Source organism: Lutra lutra, chromosome 17, assembly GCF_902655055.1.
Source record: "Lutra lutra chromosome 17, mLutLut1.2, whole genome shotgun sequence".
NCBI lineage: Eukaryota > Metazoa > Chordata > Mammalia > Carnivora > Mustelidae > Lutra > Lutra lutra.
Window position 1 is genome coordinate 35,419,178 of NC_062294.1, and position 22,183 is coordinate 35,441,360.

The window sequence follows — 22,183 nt, forward strand, 5'->3', positions numbered from 1 at the left end:
CTTTTGATTTTGGCTCAGGTCGTGATCTCAGGGTCATGAGATTGAGCCCCCCCATCAAGCTGTATGCTGCGTGTGGAGTCTGCTTAAGATTCTCTCTCTCTCTCTTTCTCTCTCCCTCTGCCCCTCCCTGCCCACTCGCTCTCTCTTAAAAAAACAATTCTTAAAAACTTACATAGAATTAAAATAAATGTCAACAATAGTATGTAAAGCTAAAATGTGCTAAGGGTTTTCAATGGTCTGAAAAACAGTCAATATTGAGTAGATCCTAGTAAGTTGAGGATACTATGATTTCTATAATTACCACTAAAAGAATAATAAAATAAAGCTTAATGAGCTTATGGAAGGAGGGATGCTACTGTAACAAATACTTAATGAATCCAAAATGATATAAGAAAGGAGAAAAAAAATACAAAGAACCGATGAAACCAACAACAAATAGAAATATGAAAGACTGAAACCAAGACAAAAATTTACATTAAATTGTAAATGAACTAAGTACTCCAGTTAAAAAGAAAAGACTGCAGACTAGATTTTAAAAACAGCATTACCTGTATGATACAAAGGATACACTATAGAAATACTAATCAAAAGAAACTGCTCTAGTTAAAAAAAGGTGATTTTAAGAAAGAAATTTTATGAGTTGAAATGGGACATTGTCAACTCAACAAAAAAGTATAACAACTTTTATGCATGGTTTCACTTACTTGTGGAGCATAAGGAATAACATGGAAGGCACTGGGAGATGGAGAGAAGAAGTGAGTGGTGGGAAATCAGAGGGGGAGACAAACCATGAGAGACTGTGGACTCTGAGAAACAAACTGAGGGTTTTGAAGGGGAGGCAGGAGGGAGTTGGGTGAGCCTGGTGGTCGGTATTATGGAGGGCACGTATTGCATGGAGCACTGGGTGTGGTGCATAAATAATGAATTTTGAAACACTGAAAAAAATTAAATTAAATTTTTAAAAAAGATGCTATGGTGTGTGAGGGCAAGAGTATATCAGAGCTTTTTGTACTTCTTTCTCATTTTTGCTGTGAACCTAAAACTTCTCTAAAACACAGTTTATTAATTGGGGAAAAAAGTATATTCATGTTCTCTGCTCTTTTTATTGTCTTCTTTAAATTCTTTTTAAATGCAAACAATTTCATTTCTTCAAAAGAAGTATAACAACTTTAAATCATATGCATGTAGTTTTACATATATACTTATGTGTGTATATATACACACATAAATAATCAGAAAGTTACAGAAATTGAGAAAAAAATTCAATCATAGCTGGATACTGAATGAACATAACAGACAGAAAACTGCACAACCCATAAAAAAATATGAATAGCCTGATTAACACAGTGTACTTAATTAACATAAAGAACACTGAGCCCACTAGCATTTTTGTTGTATTTCTATGAAATACTAACTAATAATGACCATATGCTGGGTCATAAGCAAATCTCAACAAATTTTTAAGGATCAGAACTGTATAGAATATGTTCTCTGACCACTTAAGATTTAAACTATAAGTCATATCAAAGATAGAAAATAGCCAAATATTTAGAAATTAAGAAATATATTTTTAAATAACTCACTGGTAAAAGAAAATATCATAATGGTGATTAGAAAATACTTTTATTGAATGAAAATAAGATTATAGCATAAACTTTTAGAATGAAGCTAAGCAGGGAATATTTAAAGCCCTAAGTATATACATAAGGCAGAAAAAAAAAAGCAAAAAAAATCAATAATCTGATCTTCCATATAAAGAAAAACCCTGAAAAGGGATAAATTAAAAAGAAAGTAGAAGAAAAGAAATAAAGATATCAGTAGAAATGAACGAAACAAAAAACATATAGTAGAGAAACTCAAAAAGGCAGAAAACTGGTTTTTTAAAAAGTCTAATAAAACTGAAAAACTTGGGGCGCCTGGGTGGCTCAGTGGGTTAAGCCACTGCCTTCGGCTCAGGTCATGATCTCAGGGTCCTGGGATCGAGTCCCGCATCGGGCTCTCTGCTCAGCAGGGAGCCTGCTTCCCTCTCTCTCTGCCTGCTTCTCTGTCTACTTGTGATCTCCGTCTGTCAAATAAATAAATAAAATCTTTAAAAAAAAAAAAAAACCTGAAAAACTTTAAGCAAGACCAAGCAAAAAAGAGAGATGTCACAAATTATCAAATTGAGGAATTGAAAAATAGGACAACATTACAGAACAACAGTTGTTAAAATGATAAAAGGATTATTATGAAAAAATATATGCCAATATATTTGAGGGTTTAAATTTAAAGAAAATTTTCTTGTAAAATACAATTCACTGCAACAAAGAAACCAGAGTACTTAATTATACTAGGATCTTTTTATTCCTTCAAACTGTTATATGAATTAAGAACTATGATTTAATATTTATGTTTTCTTAAAACATATGCTTAATAAAGGTCAAAGAAACAAAGTAAAAAAAGTTATACTTGATGATTTTAATAATGGGTTTTTAAATTTTTTAAAATTTAAATTCAATTAATTAACATACAGTATATTATTAGTTTGAGAGGTAGAGTTCAGTGATTCATCAGTTGCCTATAACACCCAGTGTTCATGACATCAGATGCCCTCCTTAATGCCCATCACCCTACTACCCTTCCCCCATCCTCCTCTCCTCAAGTAATTCTCAGTTTGTTTCCTATGGTAAAAGGTCTTTCAGTTTATCTCCCTCTCAGATTATGTCTTTTTTCACTTTTCCCTTCCTTCCTCTATGCTTCTCTGTGTTGTTTCTTAAATTTCACATATGAGTTAAATCATATAATAACTGTTATTCTCTGATTGATTTATGTGTAGTTAAGTAAACTGGCATCATTAAAATTTGGTTAACAACACTTATGAAGATCATAAGATGCCAAGACACCTCAGGAAAAGAGTACCTAAGAAGAAATAAAAGAACCTGGAAAACTATGCTGCATCATAGAAAAGATGACGTAGTTGTATTTTCTCATTTGACATTCACAACTAAAGAATTCTGAAGTACTCACAAAGGTCTAACATTTCTCATACATAAGGGGCTATCAGGCTCAATTTTCACATATAATTTTCCTATCTGGGTTGAAATAAACAAAAAATGATAATATATACTCTGATTCATTAGGAACAATTATGCTTGTTCATTTGTCTAATACAAAGAGCTCTAAATATTCTAACATTTAAATAGTTTTTATCATTTATATATAAGCTATAAATTCCTGTAATTAAGATGAATAATATATGATGAAGTATTCTTTTGTAGATAGGCATGATGAAGGAATAATTTATTAAGCCACAGTTGCGGTTTACTGTGCCTGAACTGTTAATGCAAACAGTATTTTTTGCCTAAACACATGTTGTGCTGAACACCTGCTTTCCTGAGAGTTAGAAATTTAGTAACTTTAGAAAGAGGGTGTATACGTGACCAGACCCCAATAAACACCCTGGGCATTAACTCCCTAATGAACTTGCATGGTAAAGACAACATTTCACACGTCACAACTGAATGCTGGAGGAATTAAGCATGTTCTGTATGACTACATCAGGAAAGGACTATTGGCAATTTGCACCTGTTTATATACATAGCTATAAACTTGTTTTAAAATACATAACTTTAACATACATTAGGGGTTTCTCTCCAGATGAGGAAGAGAAAGCAAATAAGAGTGCCAGGGAAGAACTGTGGAAGTATGCCTCTCCCACAGTTTTCATTTTTAATAAAAATCCAGTATCCCAAATATGCACAGAATACTTCCATAGACACCAGTTAAGACTAGGTAACCACAGAACATGACATATATGTGGGCAATGAAAGACGCTAGAAAATGAGCATGCCCTACTGTTCCCTGCCTTCAGCAAATATGTTCCCCGGCAAGGCTCACAAGCTCAAACACTGGCACTCAATATTTTCACAGCATGTTAGGAGGGGTACCCTTAAGCCTTCTCCCCTTTAAGCCTTTGTGTGTACAAAGTTTATAAAAACAAGAGAATTGGTAAAGATATGGTGATAAGCTGTTAAGGAAAATGATTTATTAAAAAATAAACCAAAGTGATGGGGCGCCTGGGTGGCTCAGTGGGTTAATCCTCTACTTTTGGCTCAGGTCATGATCTCAGGGTCCTGGGACCGAGCCCCACATTAGGCTTTCTGCTCAGCAGAGAGCCTGCTTCCCTCTCTCTCTCTCTGCCTGCCTCTCTGCCTACTTGTGATCTCTCTGTGTCAAATAAATAAATAAAATCTTTTTAAAAAAATAAAAAATAAAATAAAAAATAAACCAAAGTGTTGACAATATAATATGTATATTACATATATGTGTGTCAAGTGTGCGTGAGCTCTGTATTCTTCAATCCTAAAAAGATAAAGACTTGGGCAAATTAAAAATTTGACAGTAAAGAAAGAAATGAGTGGCATTCCCACTTCCTTCCCAGGTCCTTGGGTTGCCCTGAGATGTTATACGGTTGGGAATAACGAAAAGAGACAGGACTACGGAACTTGCCAGTTAGGGTATAAGGCACGATTTGAAAAAACAAAATGGTCCCAAGTCATACCACCTTTCAAAGGATTCATTTCTCTGAAATACCTTGATAAAAGGAATTTCATTCCCTGAAAGATTCTATGCAGGCCCAATTACTGCTTCTCCATATAATTCTTGACATAGTATATTAAAAAATCAAAGAAAAAGATGGTGAGCCCCAAGAATACATTCTATTATTCTAGGATTTTAAGTGTACAAGTCAAAGGCCTATTGAAATTAGCTACATAAAACTTTTATATCTGCCAAATAAAAAATGTAAGGGTAAGAAAAAAAGTCAACAAGAAAAAAAAATAGAAAATACAGCTTTTAAGAAGAAGATATCAAGGGGCACCTGGGTGGCTTAGTGGGTTAAAGCCTCTGCCTTCGGCTCAGGTCATGATCTCAGGGTCCTGGGATCAAGTCCCGCATCGGGCTCTCTGCTCTGCAGGGAGCCTGCTTCCTCCCTCTCTGTCTCTGCCTGCCTCTCTGCCTACTTGTGATCTCTGTCTGTCAAATAAATAAATAAAATCTTAAAAAAAAAAAAAAGAAGATATCAAACTTGCTTAAATATATTCAAATCATACAAAGAAAGAATAGAAAAGTTAAAGCAGTATCACATTTTTGAAAACTGTCAGTTGACATCTGAAGATTTAAAATGAAACATGGTATGGGGTGCCTGGGTGGCTCAGTCAGTTAAGCGTGTATCTTCAGCTCGGGTCATGATCTCACGGTCCTTGGATTGAGCCTCACACTGGGCTCCCTGCTCAGTGGGGAATCTGCTTCTCTCTCTGCCTCTGCCTCTCTGTGCAGATTGTACTCATTCTCTCAAATAAATAAATAAAAATCTTTAAAAAAGAAAACAAATAATAAAATGAACTAAGGTGGATACTGAGAAAGCAAGAAACAAAATGTTAAAAATTAAAAATGAAAATAAAATACCAAACAAAACAATGCTACCACTAACCAAGGCAATTTCACCACTTCCATCAGTAACATTAATGGGAAATTACTTGCAACTGTCAATGTTAGCTGCTGCTTAATATAATGGTTATCAAACTATGTTGTGCTGGATACTTCTCCCAGTGCTTTGGAGTTTCTAAGAAAAGCTAAATGAGCTGGTTCTGGGAACCTCCCTTTCCTTAGTCAGAGTTAAGTTCTTCCATTTGTTTTGCGCTTTAGAATGCTGCTTAAATTGGTCTGAAATAGGTGTCTTCCACACCTCTCTTACCCCAAATCTTGGAATACCACTATTTCACAATATTATTAAAAAAGAGGTATTTGGATGAAATAAAAACATGTAATTCTTTGATGAATCAAACAAAGGAAACCATAAGTGGGTATTCTTAATTTCTTCTTTACTGTTTATCTGTACATCTAAATAGACTTTACATGGATGCCTGGGTGGCTCAGTTGGTTAAGCATCTGCCTTCCGCTCAGGTCATGATCCCAGGGTCCTGGCATTAAGCCCCACATTTGGCTCCCTGTTCAGCAGGGAGTCTGCTTCTCCCTCTCCCTCTGCTCTTCCCCCTGCTTGTGCTCTCTCTAATAAATAAATAAAATCTTAAAATAAATGAATAGACTATACTTACTATCAAAAAAGCACAACCAGAAGGATGTCAAAGACTATGAACTACTAAAGGACAGGACTACATTACAGCACCCTCATTGCAGTCCAATGATGATTTGGATGTTAATTACATGATGCATTTGTTCTCCCTACATGGATCACAGGAAAGAAATAATAACAAGCATATAGAGCATACCTACTCTTTGATGGCTTCTCATTGTATGTAACATTTCAATAATAGTAATTTTTTGCTCTCACTGTGGCATATTTGGAAACATGTCAGCATGTGTGTATGTTCAAGCATTAGTGCTAAGAAAGGAATGCTTCTCATTTTTGGGATATAAATTCTTTTCAAATTTCCTAATAACATTGTATTTATGTTTTAAAAACATCAAGAACCTTACTGTGGTCTCATATAATAGAAATATATGAGGTCCATATAATAAAAATAACATGATAAAAGTATCTTTTTACTTGTAAAATGGGTTACAAAAAGCAACGATATGCAAAAACATAATTACGCTAAAAAATCTGCAAATGCTATTTCACTTTGTTACTAAAATTTTCTGAAAGTTACAAGTTTTTATTGCATTTGTATCACCTGAAGCAGAGCTTTCATAGGTGTAAAGTTTTACACCTATGTATTATATTTCATTCATTTTTAAAGTGCTTTGCTTTTTAATATAAAGACTCTTGATCCAACATCTAAAATCAAGTATCTGATTATATGAATAAGCCATTTTCATAAAACGAAAACTAAGTTTTAAAAAGTAAAAGAAAAAAGTATTCTCAGAGATGAAATTTAGTACTAGAAAATTTGGGCAATTCATACCTCATCAGTGTTATAGATAATCTGGAGTCCTGAAGAAATCATTTCCACAAGGTAAAGGAGATAGAGTGACACCGTATTTATCTGAAAACAAACAACATTAAAAGGTTAAAGGAAAAAACAAAAAGACTATGTTATGAAATTATATGTAAGAGCTAAAATTACAAGTCATTTTCTCTAATAGTGGCAAATAAAAAATATTGCCTTTCCTATTGTGAAATAAAGGAGCTATTTAGCTCATCATAAAATCCCAGCTTTGAATATAAAACTCCAGAATCCTCAAATTTACTGTGGTGGTTAATACCTGATTAGAAAAATGGCTGCTAATAGAACTGTTTCTGTAACATTTGTTTTCTAAGATTCATTTTCAAATGCTGGGTCTAAAGTAGTCTACTTTGAAGTAGTTTTGCCTCACAGGCAGCTAAGTAATGTCAATTCATTTCAAATGTATGTAAATGAAAAAGTTATTTGGCAAGTAAGACATTAGGACTTTGCCAGTACACCATAAACAACAGGCAGTGCATCCAGAAAACAGTATTATTCTCAGAGAATGCAGAATTTATGTAAGCAACTGCAGGGACATATTAATTTTAATCAATGATATAGCATATAAAATACATTTAAGAACAAATGAGTTTTATAAGCAAATGAGTCATTTTTCCTTTTAGTTCATCTATTAAAGATAGACATTATATGATATAAACAAAAAAAAATGAAGACAATAATGTCTACTTTAACAAAAAGATTCTCACAGAAGCCTGAATGGGATGCCAAGTAAATAAGTAGTGAAAGATAAATACTATAACACAGACAAAACTTGAATATGCTAAATGAAAAAAGACACTCACAAAAGACCATATATTGTATGATTCCATGTCTATGAAATTTACAGAATAGTAATACTCATAAAGATAGGAAGTAGACTGGTGATCGCCTAGGGCAGGAGGCTTTTGAGAAGATGGGGAATGACAGCTAATGAGCCCAAATTTCTTTATGGGGTAATGAAAATGTTCTCAAATTAACTGTGATAGTGGTTGTACAACTCTCTAACTGTAATAAAAACCACTGAATTGTATACTTTAAATAGGTGAATTGTAAATTTTGTGAATTGTATCTCAATAAAGTTGCTATATAATAAATAAATACATAGGAAGCAGTAAAAAATTTTTCATTTACCTAGGAAAATGATAACGAGTTAAAATCAACTAGAAAGCACAATGTAATTTTGTCCTGATATGATTCTAATCCAGAAGATCATTACTCTCTAATAGCCTTGGTGGCTCATGTCTTCCCTGACTCTCTTCCAATCCTTACTAAGTAACTGACAGAAACTGGGGGCAGAAAATTATTTGTGTCCGAGAGGCCCAGGACAAAGCAGGCCTGTGCTACCAGGTGTGTTGGGTATTTTCCTAATCATCTTTGCCTTAGACATCTTTGCCGAAAGCACTTAACCACAAATATTTTCAGTGGGTACATTTTTTCCACATCACCAACTGGCCATAAGGCAATTTTGCTGTAAAAGAAAAAAACAAAAACAAAACCAAAAACCTGGTAGACAGTCTGATTTGACAGTTTGGTTTCATTTCTCCATTTCTCCCACTTTCATATTATATAAATCTTGTATTTTTATAAGTATCTTTTTGCAATTCGTACTTTCTATATTAAATCTTAGTCCTCATAATGGTCTATACAATGATGCAGATGTTTGAAACCACATTTACCGCAGAACTATGGAGTGTCTATGAACAGAGATGTGACAATATGCCAAGAACAAACAAACAAACAAACAACAGTGTAGACGGCATTTACAAGGCAGTGCAAAGCTCAGTTACACATATGCATCCTTGGGGGCGCCTAGGTGGCTCAGTGGGTTAAGCCTCTGCCTTCGGCTCAGGTCATGATCTCAGGGTCCTGGGATCAAGTCCCATATTGGGCTCTCTGGTCAGCAGGGAGCCTGCTTCTCCCTCTCTCTGCCTGCCTCTCTGCCTACTTGTGATCTCTCTCTGTCAAATAAATAAATAAAATCTTAAAAAAAAAAAACAAATATGCATCCTAGTATATGGAAAGTAATACCCCTCTTAATGAAGGAAGAAATTTTGGTGAAAAAAGGAAAGCATAATGCAAATGAGGAGACAAAACAACAAGCAAAAAAGAAAAATATATTACTCTGAACCAAAGACTTTAAAAACAAATGCTTAGGTAAAATCCAAAAAATAAAATCAGTTATTTGCACAATACTGTCATGAATTTACACACATTTTAAATATATTTAGTGTCCTGTATTTCACAATAAAGTCTTTACTTTTGTCATTCATTTTTCATGCTATAGAATATCCCTTTTAATGTCCTTTTATTTTTTGTGATTTTATATTTCAAAGTAAAATTGCCTTAGAGCCAATTAGTTATGCGGTGAAAATACATGCAGTGAAAATTCTTGCAGCAAAAATGTATACTACAAAACTACATAACACCACCACCAGGACCTCGCAGTGCTGATGCCTCTCTCAGGAAGCAGAGCTGTCTTGGACGCCTCCTGACTTTTCAGCAAAGTCCAGGGGGTGTCAGGGTGCTGTCAAGGTCCAAGTGAGCCAGACCCACCCAAAGATATAAATTCTGAATTTTAGGGTTTTTTAGACTGACATACTTTTTTTTTAGACTGACATACTACTTTCGAGTGACCCTTCTCAGAACATGGTAGAGAAAAGCTTCAAACCACTGCCAGGCTCACCCAAATATTTTCTTATAGCACTGACATTGGCCTGTCAGAAATTATTTCAAAGAAATGTCACTGCTATGGTCGGGCATTTATAGCTACACCTCCAAAAGCCCTCTGCTTTGACTTGCAGGATGCTTCCATGAGAAAGTACAGTAAGTGGCAAATGGTACAGAAACAGCCAAATAACAGGTTGACCAGCATTTATTTAAAATCTACCATGAGGCAGGCACCAAGCTTAAGTTCTAGGAAACAAAAATAAATGAGCCACTATCTTCTGAAAACCCTATTTCAGACAGTAAACATATTTGTCAAAGCAAAAGATACATAAAACCTAATTATGTCACAATTATAAGAAGAAGGTTGAGCAACTACATATTCATATAATACTAATTCTCCAAGGAACTGGTTACAAATCAGTGTAAGAGTTTCCGTTGCATAGAAATGGGGACACTGTACTTTCTATGACTGGAGGAGTCATACTAAAGTAAGACATTTCAGATCTCTAGAGAGAAAGGGACTATAAAAAAGACATACTCTTATTTTAGTAAAGAATATATGAATAATAAGTATTCTGTCCTAAAGACAGCAGAATCAAATGATGAGCAGGAAAAAAACTCATTAAATAGCATATATAATATTTATATTCTAAAAACAAGGCAACAGGATGTGCAGCTAAAAGTAATACACAGATGTAAGAGAAAAAGAAGTGAAAACAAAACATAAAATCCTATAATGCATTCTTAGCCTCGGTATAAAATTTAATATAATATGTGAGACAAAATTTATAGACTCCAGAAATGCCTTTTGGAATACATTTTAATGATAGGCTGATAGCTTTGTTGAAGGTTGATATACCAAATCTGAACTGTCACATAACAAAAATTTCTGACTTGCTGCTATATCACTGCCAACTGTCTTTTATTCCATAGTTCCTAAATGGTGAAATTCTTCTAAATTTGAGAGTAAGTACAAGCTTCATTGAGATAGGAATAATATTATAAGCTATCCAGTTGTTCTTTACTCCTTGCAGACCAAGACCTCAGTCTGAGTTGATGCTCAATCACAATTACTAACTCAGCCCTGGTATCTACCATTTCACTTCCTCATTTTAGGGTTGGTTTTCTACTTCTGTTTTGAATAATTTATGAAATCTGCTTTCTAAAACTTGCAAATATCCCCAAACCTTCTATGATATAGACTATGCACAGAGAAGAAGAAAACTTATAGACTTCTCCTTTTACCTGAAGATGACCATATTCCTCATAGGAGAGGACCTCATCTCCTGTGTGCACATTGAAAACAGAGTGAAGACAGGTTGCTGGGCGTGGGTCCTGCTTAAACTGCTGGACCTAGAATCAAATACAAAATTCAAATAGTGCTACTAACTCACATTATCATCCAACTTTAGAGATTATAAATTATTTTTCATGAAACCTTTTAAAAGAGAAAATTATAGCCTAAAGGCAGAATACAGAGCAAAGCAGACATATTACTTTTTCTAAAGAAACAACACACCAACAAAACTCATATAACTACTAACTTAACAGTTAACATAATTATTGAATAGCTGATATTTCAAAAATAGCAAATGAAGTGTAATATGGAGCTTGTGAATATGGTAGCAACAGCTTTTACAATTGTTTTATATTCATTTTATTTTAGGGTCAAATAATAGTTTACTCTGTGGGACAGGATTTCAGGGATTACACCCCACTGTACTGCCACTTGGAAATGCTTCCATGAATTTAGACCTCATTCTAATTCTAATTCTAAGTAAGTGTTCAAAACTTCAAATGCTGTTTCTTTCTCTGAAGATGACAAATTTTAACCTACGTTCTTAACAGGTTTTCATTTCCTTTGCCACATATACTCTCCTTACTAAGTCATCAATTCCAAGAGAACATAACACACTTGTATTTATTAACTGCATATAAAGTTTAACCATTTTAGGACACTAAGTAAATACTAAGCGATCTAACAAACTCCAAGGACAAAAAAAAGAAATCCATCTACTTTTTAAGGGCCTGTTCAATTCAATTTGGTGACTATATACAGATACCAATCATATGTCAATTACTATGCTAGCCCCTAGAAGTATAAGATGAATAAAAACAGACAATGAATAGAATAACACCTAGCTATATGTAAATGAAATAATTTTTTTCTTCCTTTTAAAATATATAAGTGATGGTAATATCTACGATGTTATGACTTTGCATTGTTTCACTTGGCTAATGAAGTACATAGAACCAAGTTCTTTTCTTCACCTTCAAATTTTCTCTCATCCTTAAAATTCTACCTCCCAAAAAAATCTTATTTTATAAAGTCCCTTCTGAAATGTTCCTTAAATTCCTTCCTCTGGACTCCACACAGAGTTCTTATCCTTCAGTAACTTCTTCTCTCTTCTTTTTATTAGTTGTCTGTGTCTCTATCTTAAGGTCTCTAGAAGTTACACTACCCAATATGGCAGCCACTAGCAACAAACAGCTAACTAAATTACAACTAAACAGAGTTCAGAAATTCAGTACCTCAGTCATACTGACTGTATCAAACACTCAGTAACCATATGTGACTAGTAGCTTCTGCATTGTTCAACACATTAATGCAGAACATTTCTGTCATCAAAGAAAGTTTACTGGACAGTGCCATGCTAGAGGGCTAATACACCTTTGCATCCCCTCCCCACCCCCAAGAGCCTGTAAATATCCCACAGACAAATACACAGCCCTCCCTATCATTCAAGTCAACAAAATGAAAGCTAGGCCCTACCAGTAGATACTCAGGAATGAAAGGGTAAGGACAAAGGTAGGGATGTGTATCTTCTATGTGTACTATGTACAATGACTATGTACTCAGGAGGACTATGTACTCCTTCTCAGTATCTGAAACTGCAGCCACAGTATGAGACTACACAAATAGAAATTAAATGTGGTCATTTCATACTAGTATCTCAAGGTATTGAACATTATTAGTCTGGGCTCTTAGACAAAAATATGGTTAAGTTAAAATACATTCTGCCTACTTGATAGAGACTCAAAAGGATAAGGTCTTAACTGTTTAATAAAGTTATTGCTACAGTTGATAATGCAGTGTTTGTCATTTGTCTTCAAGACACACAAGTACCCAGCATGAGAATTTATATTTAATCACTGTGTCAGGGGAAAAGCAACTATTAAATGATTAAAGATACTCAAACGGAAAATTATGTAACCATGTTTTGAGTCTTGCAGCTGTTATAAGACAAACAACTTAAAATTTCAGAAAAAAATAAGACCCAAACTATACAAGCTTTGAAAATTAATGGGACATAGTGTATGTGAATTATAGACAACAATTATCCTTGAAATCAGTCAAAAATAAGGTGACATTAATCATTATTTTATATGTCTGGCATTTGGCAAGTAAAAATAAAGAATGATTAAAGCAAAATTTTCTAGGCCAAAAAAAGCTAGAATAATGTTTTTGCTGTTTGTATTTTACTTAGATTTTTCCTGAAAACTTAAATCATTGTGAATAAACAGTTTATCATTTAGGAAAAGGTGAGTATTTTGTCATCCATTCTTAATTTGTAAAATAACATAGCATTTAAGTGAGAAAAAATCATCTCATAAGGGAATGCTGGAATGATAAATTTTATAAAATTTGATGATTTTTCATTAAAAATCATTAAATCTGAACTAGAAACTACTCAATAACATTTTAGACAAATTTTTTATGTAGACAGCTAGGGATAGCAACATTCATAGTCCATTATAAAGGAAATCTGTGCCTTCCAAAATACTAAATGCAAATTGAATTTATTTTGAAAAATTCTGAATGCTTCTCCTTAGGGAGTGTTAGAAAATAGAGTAAATGAGAGAATAAGTATATGAACATCTAGAAGTTAAAAAAAGAAAAACACCTAATATGAATAAGTAGGCATTTTAAGACAAGTAGCACGATAGTAATAGAAATCAGATTGCTCTAAACTCTGCAAAACAAAGGACAACTCTATTCATTCAAGTGCATAATGAAATAAAATATTTCTTTTATATAGTATTTTTTAGAAAATATGTCAAGAAGTATATCATGATTTTACTTCAGAAGACAAAGAAGATGAATCTTAGTGTCAAATAGCAAATGATTACTACAAATACGCTTCACTTTAGTTTTAAGAAAAAGGCAAAAGATATATATTTCACAACTTTAAAATATGGTAACCTTCCCTGCTACTACATAATCATGAAGGAAACTGTAAACATCAACAAGGTGAAGGTTTGGTAGGAAGCAGTGAGCTGGCTGTGTGTGGTTAAATCTAATCTCAGAGTCACTCCCTCAGAGTCATATGTGAATCATGATAATATCCTCCATTCTAACTATAAAAAGTTATAGGATCATGAAAGATTACAGGGGTGCCTGAGTGGTTAAGTGTCCGATGTTGATTTCAGCTCACATCATGATCTCAGGCTTGTGAGGTCAAGCTCTGTGTCAGGCTCCAAGCTAGGCAGCCTGCTTAAGATTCTCTCCCTCTCCTTCCCTCTACACCATTCCCCACTCACACACATGTGCATGAGCTCTCTCTTTAAAAAAAAAAAAAAAATACAACTATAAAAACTGCTTTAAAACCTGTAAAACCTTATATTTGGTGGTAAGTATAAATACCTAACCCTAATGCGCCCCATACCTTCTCTTAAAACTCACACTTACTTTTTAAGATTTTATTTATTTGTCAGAGAGAAAGAGCACAAGCAGGGAGAACAGTAGAGGCAGAGGGAGAAGCAGGCTTCCTGCTAAGCAGGGAGCCTGATGTAGGGCTCAATCCCAGGACCCTCAGATCATGACCTGAGCTGAAGGCAGACACTTAACTGACTGCACCACCCAGGCTCCCCCACACTTATTTTAATTGTCTAGCATCATAACTAAATAAAGGAAAGAAACGCTAATCCTTTATAATTTAAGAAATTCAAGACATCTTAAGTCCCATTTAAGCTGTATTCAAAAGAAAACAGAATTGTGAAGATTGGTCAGAGAAAGACAAATTTGATCTCAATCATACGTGGAATTGAAGAAAAAAAAAACAGATGAGCATTATGGGAAGGGGAAAAAGAAAAAAAAGGAGAGAGGGAAACAAGCTATAAGCGACTCTTCATGACAAAGAATAAACTGATGACTGATGGGGGGCCGGCTAGACGGGTGACGGGTATAAGGACGGCACGTGTTGCGATGAGCACTGCGCATTACATGTAAGTGATGAATCACTCCAGAAACCAATACTGCACTATATGTTAACTAACAAAATTTAAATTAAAAAAAAAAAATTGTGGGGGCGCTGGGTGGATCAGTGGGTTGGGTCCTCTGCCTTGGGCTCAGGTCATGATCCCAGGTTCCTAGGATGGAGCCTCACATCCGGCTCTCTGCTCGGCAGGGAGCCTGCTTCCCTTCCTCTCTCTCTGCCTGCCTCTCTGCCTGCTTGTGATGTCTGTCTGTCAAATAAATAAAATAAAAATCTTAAAAAAAAATTGTGAAGACTGGTTAGTAAGGCTCAATGATATTTAGAAAGAGATATTAACAACTGGTTAAATAAGCCACAAGGAACTCTTTATTTCCTCCCTTTTGATAAACTATACTAATTTTAAGTCTGTCAGTTTGTTTAGTAAATACGAAATTCATGGCTCTCACAATGTTTCCTTAAGAGAAAAGTTAATTCACAGACATTAGGCATTCATGAAATAATAAATGTGAAATAAACAGTAAACTTCTCACAGTAAACTTCCCAGAAGAAAAAAAAAATCTTTAATCACAATTACTTCAAAATATATAACACACTAGTTTAATTCAAGTACACCAATAGGATATTATTTCAACAAATGAAAAACCTTTATAATAATGGTTTATAAAATCAAATCTCAGCAGACAACTATAGGTTTATTACATATCTCTATTATCAGCTGGTGAAAAAAATCTACTTTTTCTGCCAAATAACATTTTTTTGTTGTCACATTCTGAGGGCAAAATATAATTCTTTGTTAGCTTTGACTTCAGATACAGATCTTAGGAAGAAAATGTGCGATCACAAAAAATCTAATAATCACAAGATTAAAAACATACAAAATATTAAGTGATCAAAATCGCCTGTGTAATTACTGATGTGCATCTTTGCTCATGAACCATCAAACCTGGTAGTCTTGGGGGCCTAAGATATACTCACTGATATATGGACACTTAATATATTAGGACCTGGGGACAGAGGGATGTAGGTGAGTAGGAGAAATATTACATTATATTTACATAGTACTTACAGTTCTTATTATGTATATTACTTTAATAATAACAATAATAATTACCAATTATGTATTCCACAATAACCTGTAAAATTTGCTATTTTCTAAGCCAATCATTTCTGTCCTCTCTACATGTAAATTATGAAGTATTTTTAAGCTGAAGTTGAGGGATGCCTGGGCGGCTCAGCCGGTTAAGCATCTACCTGCCTTTGGCTCAGGTCATGATCCCAGGGTCCTGGGATCAAGGCCCACATCAGGCTCCCTGCTCAGAGGGGACACTGCGTCCCCCTCTGCCTGTCACTCCCCCTGTTTGTGCGCATACATTCTCTCTGTCTCTGACAAATAAATAAATAAAATCTAAAAAACAAAAATAAACTGAAGTTCACTTAAGTCAGGGCAATCACATGTGCAAAAGGAATTTTGATAAGGATTTTCTTAAGCAATATAATATTCGTTAGACTTATGGGTATTGTAAGGTTCCTGAGAAACTGAGTCTTTATCAAGCAAACACCAGATGTGAAATACAAACAAATTCAATCCTAAATAACAATTCTCAATCACCTCTCACTTAATCTGTTTCTTCAATTTCAGTATTTCAAACCCTGGGCTGGGAATGCAGAGGCTGTTTTAACCTATCTAGACAGCCCTAGGATGTGGCTTTACCTTTTGAAAGTACATTCTTCTTCAGAAGATGCTATTGCTATACTGGTTAAATTAATCCTTCAGAATGATGTGAGAATTCCAGTCCACACTACAGTGCTTTACCTTATCGGCCTGACGCATATAGCAGTAGAGAATTCCTCTCATACATTTTATAGTGGAGTGCTCCAGCTCATGGGTCCTTCCCTTGTCATCATCAATGCGCCTGGGTGAGAGAGATAACTCATGAAACAAATTGGAAATGCATTTGAAAAGGAAGCAGAGCTTTTGGTAATTAAGTATTTAACTATCTGACTAATCCTATGTTCTGGCGACATCTACTAATTCTGTAACAGTGAAACTCCATTTTTCCAGCAGATGTAGAAATGCTGCAAAAAAAAAAAAAAAAAATCCCGAGATGAAACCTGTGTTGATTTCTCCTTCTTTTAAGGAAGTAAGCCAATTACTTCAGAAATAGCATACAATATTTCTACATTGACTTGGCTGAAACTTTAAAGGATATGATATATTGGAAAAATCTACCAAGAGATTTTTTGAATTTGCTGTTATAGAGTAGAGGCAATTTTTAGTATCAATCCCTTTAGGTTATGCAATGGCCACTTGGATTCAAGGCAACACAGATTAAGGTGGACACATGCCTTCTTTGCTCTACCATATGTTTAATAATGTCAGGGTGGGCAGTTTAGTCAAGGATGTCTTCAAATAAACACATATCCAGTATGAAACATGATGTATTTGGGCAGTTTTATACTCTTGGCTCATAGTTTAAAATCAATCAACCAATGTTTATATTGTTGGCTTTCAAAAAGAAAAAAAAAAACAGCTAAAATCTAACCATAAAGCAAGGTTAAGATGTCCTTCTGTCCTTAAGTTCCTTTTTCACCATGATCAAAAAGTAATGAGTGTTACCCACTACTGCAAATGAAAGTAACTTATTCATTGGTTCGCTAAATCTTAATGGAAATACCTGGCAATCACCCACACTTGATAAAAAGTTTCACTTGTCTCCTTAAAAAGTATACTACAATTACCTCCTTTTCCAACTGCACACCTCATATACCAGTACTAGAAGGAATAATGATCATTTTAACATAGCACTGTCAATGTCAGGCAAAAGTAAATTGTCATTAGAACATCATTCCTCCCTTCATATGCAAACACTACAGTACAACTACCATGATTTTGCTCTATGCTGTATTTTTCTGTTTAATGTGCTACACAAGTGTTTTAATAGAGACAAATTATGGCACAGGTAACAGTGGACCAGGAATTGATAGATGAAGGAAACAGCACACTTTGGATAGATTGAGCTCAATGAAATCTGTTTCCAATTCCTACTTCATCTAAAAACAAAAACAAATCAAATTTTTCCAAATTTGTCTTTTAAAGTAATTCTCTGCCCCTAATTTCAACAACCATTTAACCAAAACAAAAATATTCCAGAATAAATCACCCATTATAGAGATCTTATATTTCATTGAACTTCTATTTCTCTGTTCTTCTGCAAATAAAACAGAAACCAGAAGAATATTTTTCTTCTGAGAAAGTAAATGAATAGTTTTATGTGAGTAAAAACATTTAGGCAACAAGTCTACATATATTACCTTTTCAAAGATTTAAAGTGAATCTGATGATCCAAAATAATTTCTCTATTTTCTGCCAGAATCTGGCAATATTCTACTCTCTTTAACAAGCCCTGTGGAGGGGATGAGATAGGGGATGGAGTGAGCCTGGTGGTGGGTATATGGAGGGCACGTATTGCATGGAGCACTGGGTGTGGTGCATAAAGAATGAATTTTGGAACACTGAAAATAAAATAAAATTTAAAAACAAAACAAACAAAAAACCAACAAGCCCTGTGGATGTCAATTCAAGTTTTAATGGGCTCTGAAAAATACTTCTATTTTAAAAAATGAATAAATTAAAGAACTTTAAACTTCATCTGTGAATTTACTGATCATAAGCTATGTGCAAGTGTTGTTCAAATATTTCTACCATATTAAGTCTTGTTATTATACCTAAACTAGAATTCTGTACTTATAAATATAAACCAGTGAAAGAAACTGGATACTTGAATCCTGTCAGTGCATTATTTCCCTATAATCAAGCTTAAAGGAAAATAAAATCAATATTGTTTTGTTCAAAGAGTCACGTAACCTGATTGTTTACCAAAACTAGTTAGGACCACCTATTAAACTCAACTCCTTTAACAGCTATAAATCTAACACTAGGAAGAAATGGGCTGATTTCCTGCAGGAAGTCTACCTCTCTCTCTCCCTTGGACAGTGCTGCAAATGTTTGCTATTCATTCTCATTCTTCCAATATATGTATGCATATATATTTAGACAGTCTACACATACTCTTTCAAGTCAATACTCTTTTCAAAATATCACTTACTCTTCTCAAATATAAAAAGAAAACTTAATTCCATATTTGAACCCTAATTTAAAGTCATGTTTTTCTCTAGAAATTATATCAGAAACAGAAAAATGAAAAAAAGTTACATAATACTTTTTAATAAAGCATAAAGTACAGAATCAAAACTCATTTAACAGATTTTGTGTAGTTGAGTAGGTTCAGAAACAGTTTTAAACTGAATCATGTAAACAAAAATAATAAATATATAATTAAATTAATTTTAACTATATAATAAAATATAAAAATGTTTAATTATATTAATTATACTAAATACATAGTTATATATAATATAATACAGCTATAATTTTAAATACTGGTACACTAGGGCCAAACTTGTCTTTAAAATAATTGCCTGAAAAAAACAAATAAAAAATAATGAAATAAAATAAAATAATTGCCTGGGTGGCTCAATCATTAAGTATCTGCCTTCAGCTCGGGTCATGGTCCCGGAGTCCTGCAATCGAGCCCCACATCGGGCTCCCTGCTCAGCGGGAAGGCTGCTTTTCTCTCTCCCAATTCCCCTGCTTGTATTCCCTCTCTCACTATCTCTCTGTCAAATAAATAATAAAATCTTTTAAAAATATAAATAAACACTGGTATATTGGGAACTGCAACATGACATAAATATTTTATTATTTTTTTAAAATGTTTAAATTAATTAATTTTGAGAGAGAGAGAGAGAGAGAGAAAGCATGACCAGAAGGGGCAGGGGGAGAGAGAATCCCAAGCAGACTCGACACTGAGTGCAGAGCTGGATAGAGGGCTCAATCCCAGGACCCTGAGATCATGATTCAAGCCAAAACCAAGAGTCAGATGTTTAATTATCTGTACCATCCAGGCGTTCCTATAGACATTTTACAAAGTCAAACATGCTAGTCAATTTTTCTTTCCTCAACAAAATTATAATGTGGACCTGTAATATTATATTATACTATATTCAAAAAATTAAATACTATATTCAAAAAATTAAAGTATATTTTTGCAAAGAAATCATCTCGTTGTCTCTAAAAACAAAATAATGACCATATCTGATTAATTAAATAACACTAATTATACTCTTACGTGCATATAAAATATACATGTGCATAAAATATTTTTAAGCACTCACTACACAAACACACACACAAACACACACACAGACACAAATCCAAACAGATACGAGGTTTCAAGAGATTGTTAATAAGACTGAAAACCAATGCAATGAGAAAAATCAAATTACACACAATTTTAAAAAATTAATAATTTTATATTATGCATTCATTAATAAAAAGAGGTAAATATAAGTTTCTGAAAATAAAATATTGACAGCTTAATTTTTTAAGAATTCTCTCTAATGTAATCTGTATGACTTCACTACCATTAACAAGTAGAATTAGAAACAAAACGTCTATTAATTTTATATGGAAATTCTCTAAACAAATCCTTTCATGATTTAATATTGCAAAAGTAAAAAGGACTTAAATAATTCTGTGATAAGTACTCTTACATTTCTCCAAAAGGGAAACAATTCCCTTGCTAGTAATAAAAAAATAAATGTAATGCTTTACATACATAAGAAGATAAATTATCCAGGGAGTTATACATAGAGTATGCCCACAAAGAAAGGACTTGAAATTCTCTATCAAATATTTGAAATTTTCTGGGAAAAGGCCTATATATTATATTTTTTCAAGCAAAATTCCCCAAAAATTTTATTCAGAAAAATTTCAGGTCCATAGAAAAATTACATTTTTTGTTATGTTACAATGTTACAACGAATAAACATTTTAATCTTCACCTGGATTCCCCAGTTACTAAAATTAGCTTGCATTCTCTATAATTTTTCTGTACTTTTTGAAAGTAAACTACAAAAATCACCACCCTCAGACACTTCAAAAATTTGTCTTCAAAGACATTCGCCTGTAGAACAATATTATCATTATATCCAAGGAATTTAATATTGCTAGTAAATTATTTAATATATACACTATAACAAATCTATCCAATTATACTCAAAATACACCTTCTAGGATTTATATTTTTGTTTTTTGTTTTGTGTTTTTTAAGATTTTATTTATTTATTTGACAGACAGAGATCACAAGTAGGCAGAGAGGCAGCCAGAGAGGGGCAGGAAGCAGTCTCCCCGCTGAGCAGAGAGCCTGATGTGGGGCTCTATCCCGGGACCCTGGGATCATGACCTGAGCTGAAGGCAGAGGCTTTAACCCACTGAGCCACCCAGGTGCCCCTAGGATTTATTTTCAATGTGTGATCCAATCAAGGATTGGATTTGAATTTCATGTTTATTTTTTGTTGACTAATATAACATTTTATTCCTTTTTTCATTTTTTAAATGAAGTATAATTAACATACAGTGTTACATTAGTTTCAGGAATACAATATAATGATTTAACAACAAATGTTACCCAGTGCTCATCAAGATAAGTGTACTCTTGATCTCCTTTATCTATTCCACCCATCTGGCAACCACCAATTCGTTATCTGCTTTTTAAAGTATGGTTTTTGTTTTGTTTTGTTGTGGGTTTTTTTTGGCTTGCCTCTTTTTTTCTTTGTCCATTTGTTTTGTTTCTTAATTCCACATAAGTAAATCATATGGAACTTATCTTTCTCCAATTTATTTTACTTTGCATTATACCCTTTATATCCCTCCATGTTGTTGTAAATAGCAAAATTTCATTCTTTTTTGGGCCTGGGTGATATTCCAGTGTGAGTGTCTGTGTGTGTGTGTATATATATATATATGTGTGTGTGTGTGTGTGTGTCACACACATAATACATCTTCTTTATCCATTCATCAATGAATGGACACTTGGGATGTTTCTAGGCATGGAAACAATGATATTGTATCTATGACATTGCCAATGTTATAATAAACAATGGGGTACATATCTTGTTGAACTAGTGTTGTCATTTTCTTTGGCTAAATACCAAGTAGAGGAATTGCTGAATGATACGGTAATTCTACTTAACATTTTTGAGGAACTTCCATGTTTTCCACAGAGGTTACACCAATTTGCATTCCCACCAACAGCACACAAGGGATCTTTTTTATGCACATCCTCCAACACATATAATTTCTTGTTTTTTATATTAGATTTTGAGAGGTGTAAAGTGGTATCTCATTGTGGTTTTAATTTGCATTTCCCTGATGATTAGTGATGATGCCCTTCTTTTCATATACCTGTTAGCCATGGGTATGTCTTCACTGGACATACTGATCCTCTGCCC

General features: G+C 33.8%; 1 protein-coding gene across 1 annotated transcript in view; it reads right to left on the reverse strand.

The window, feature by feature from the left end:
* PHKB (phosphorylase kinase regulatory subunit beta) overlaps positions 1-22,183 on the reverse strand; it is a 236,088-nt gene that overhangs the window by 165,164 nt on the left and 48,741 nt on the right. Inside the window, exons 5-7 of the mRNA XM_047712520.1 lie at positions 16,644-16,743; positions 10,860-10,967; positions 6,906-6,986 (exon numbers count right to left, since the gene is read on the reverse strand). Coding sequence (XP_047568476.1) covers positions 6,906-6,986; positions 10,860-10,967; positions 16,644-16,743 — 289 coding nt within the window. The remainder of the gene's footprint in view (positions 1-6,905; positions 6,987-10,859; positions 10,968-16,643; positions 16,744-22,183) is intronic.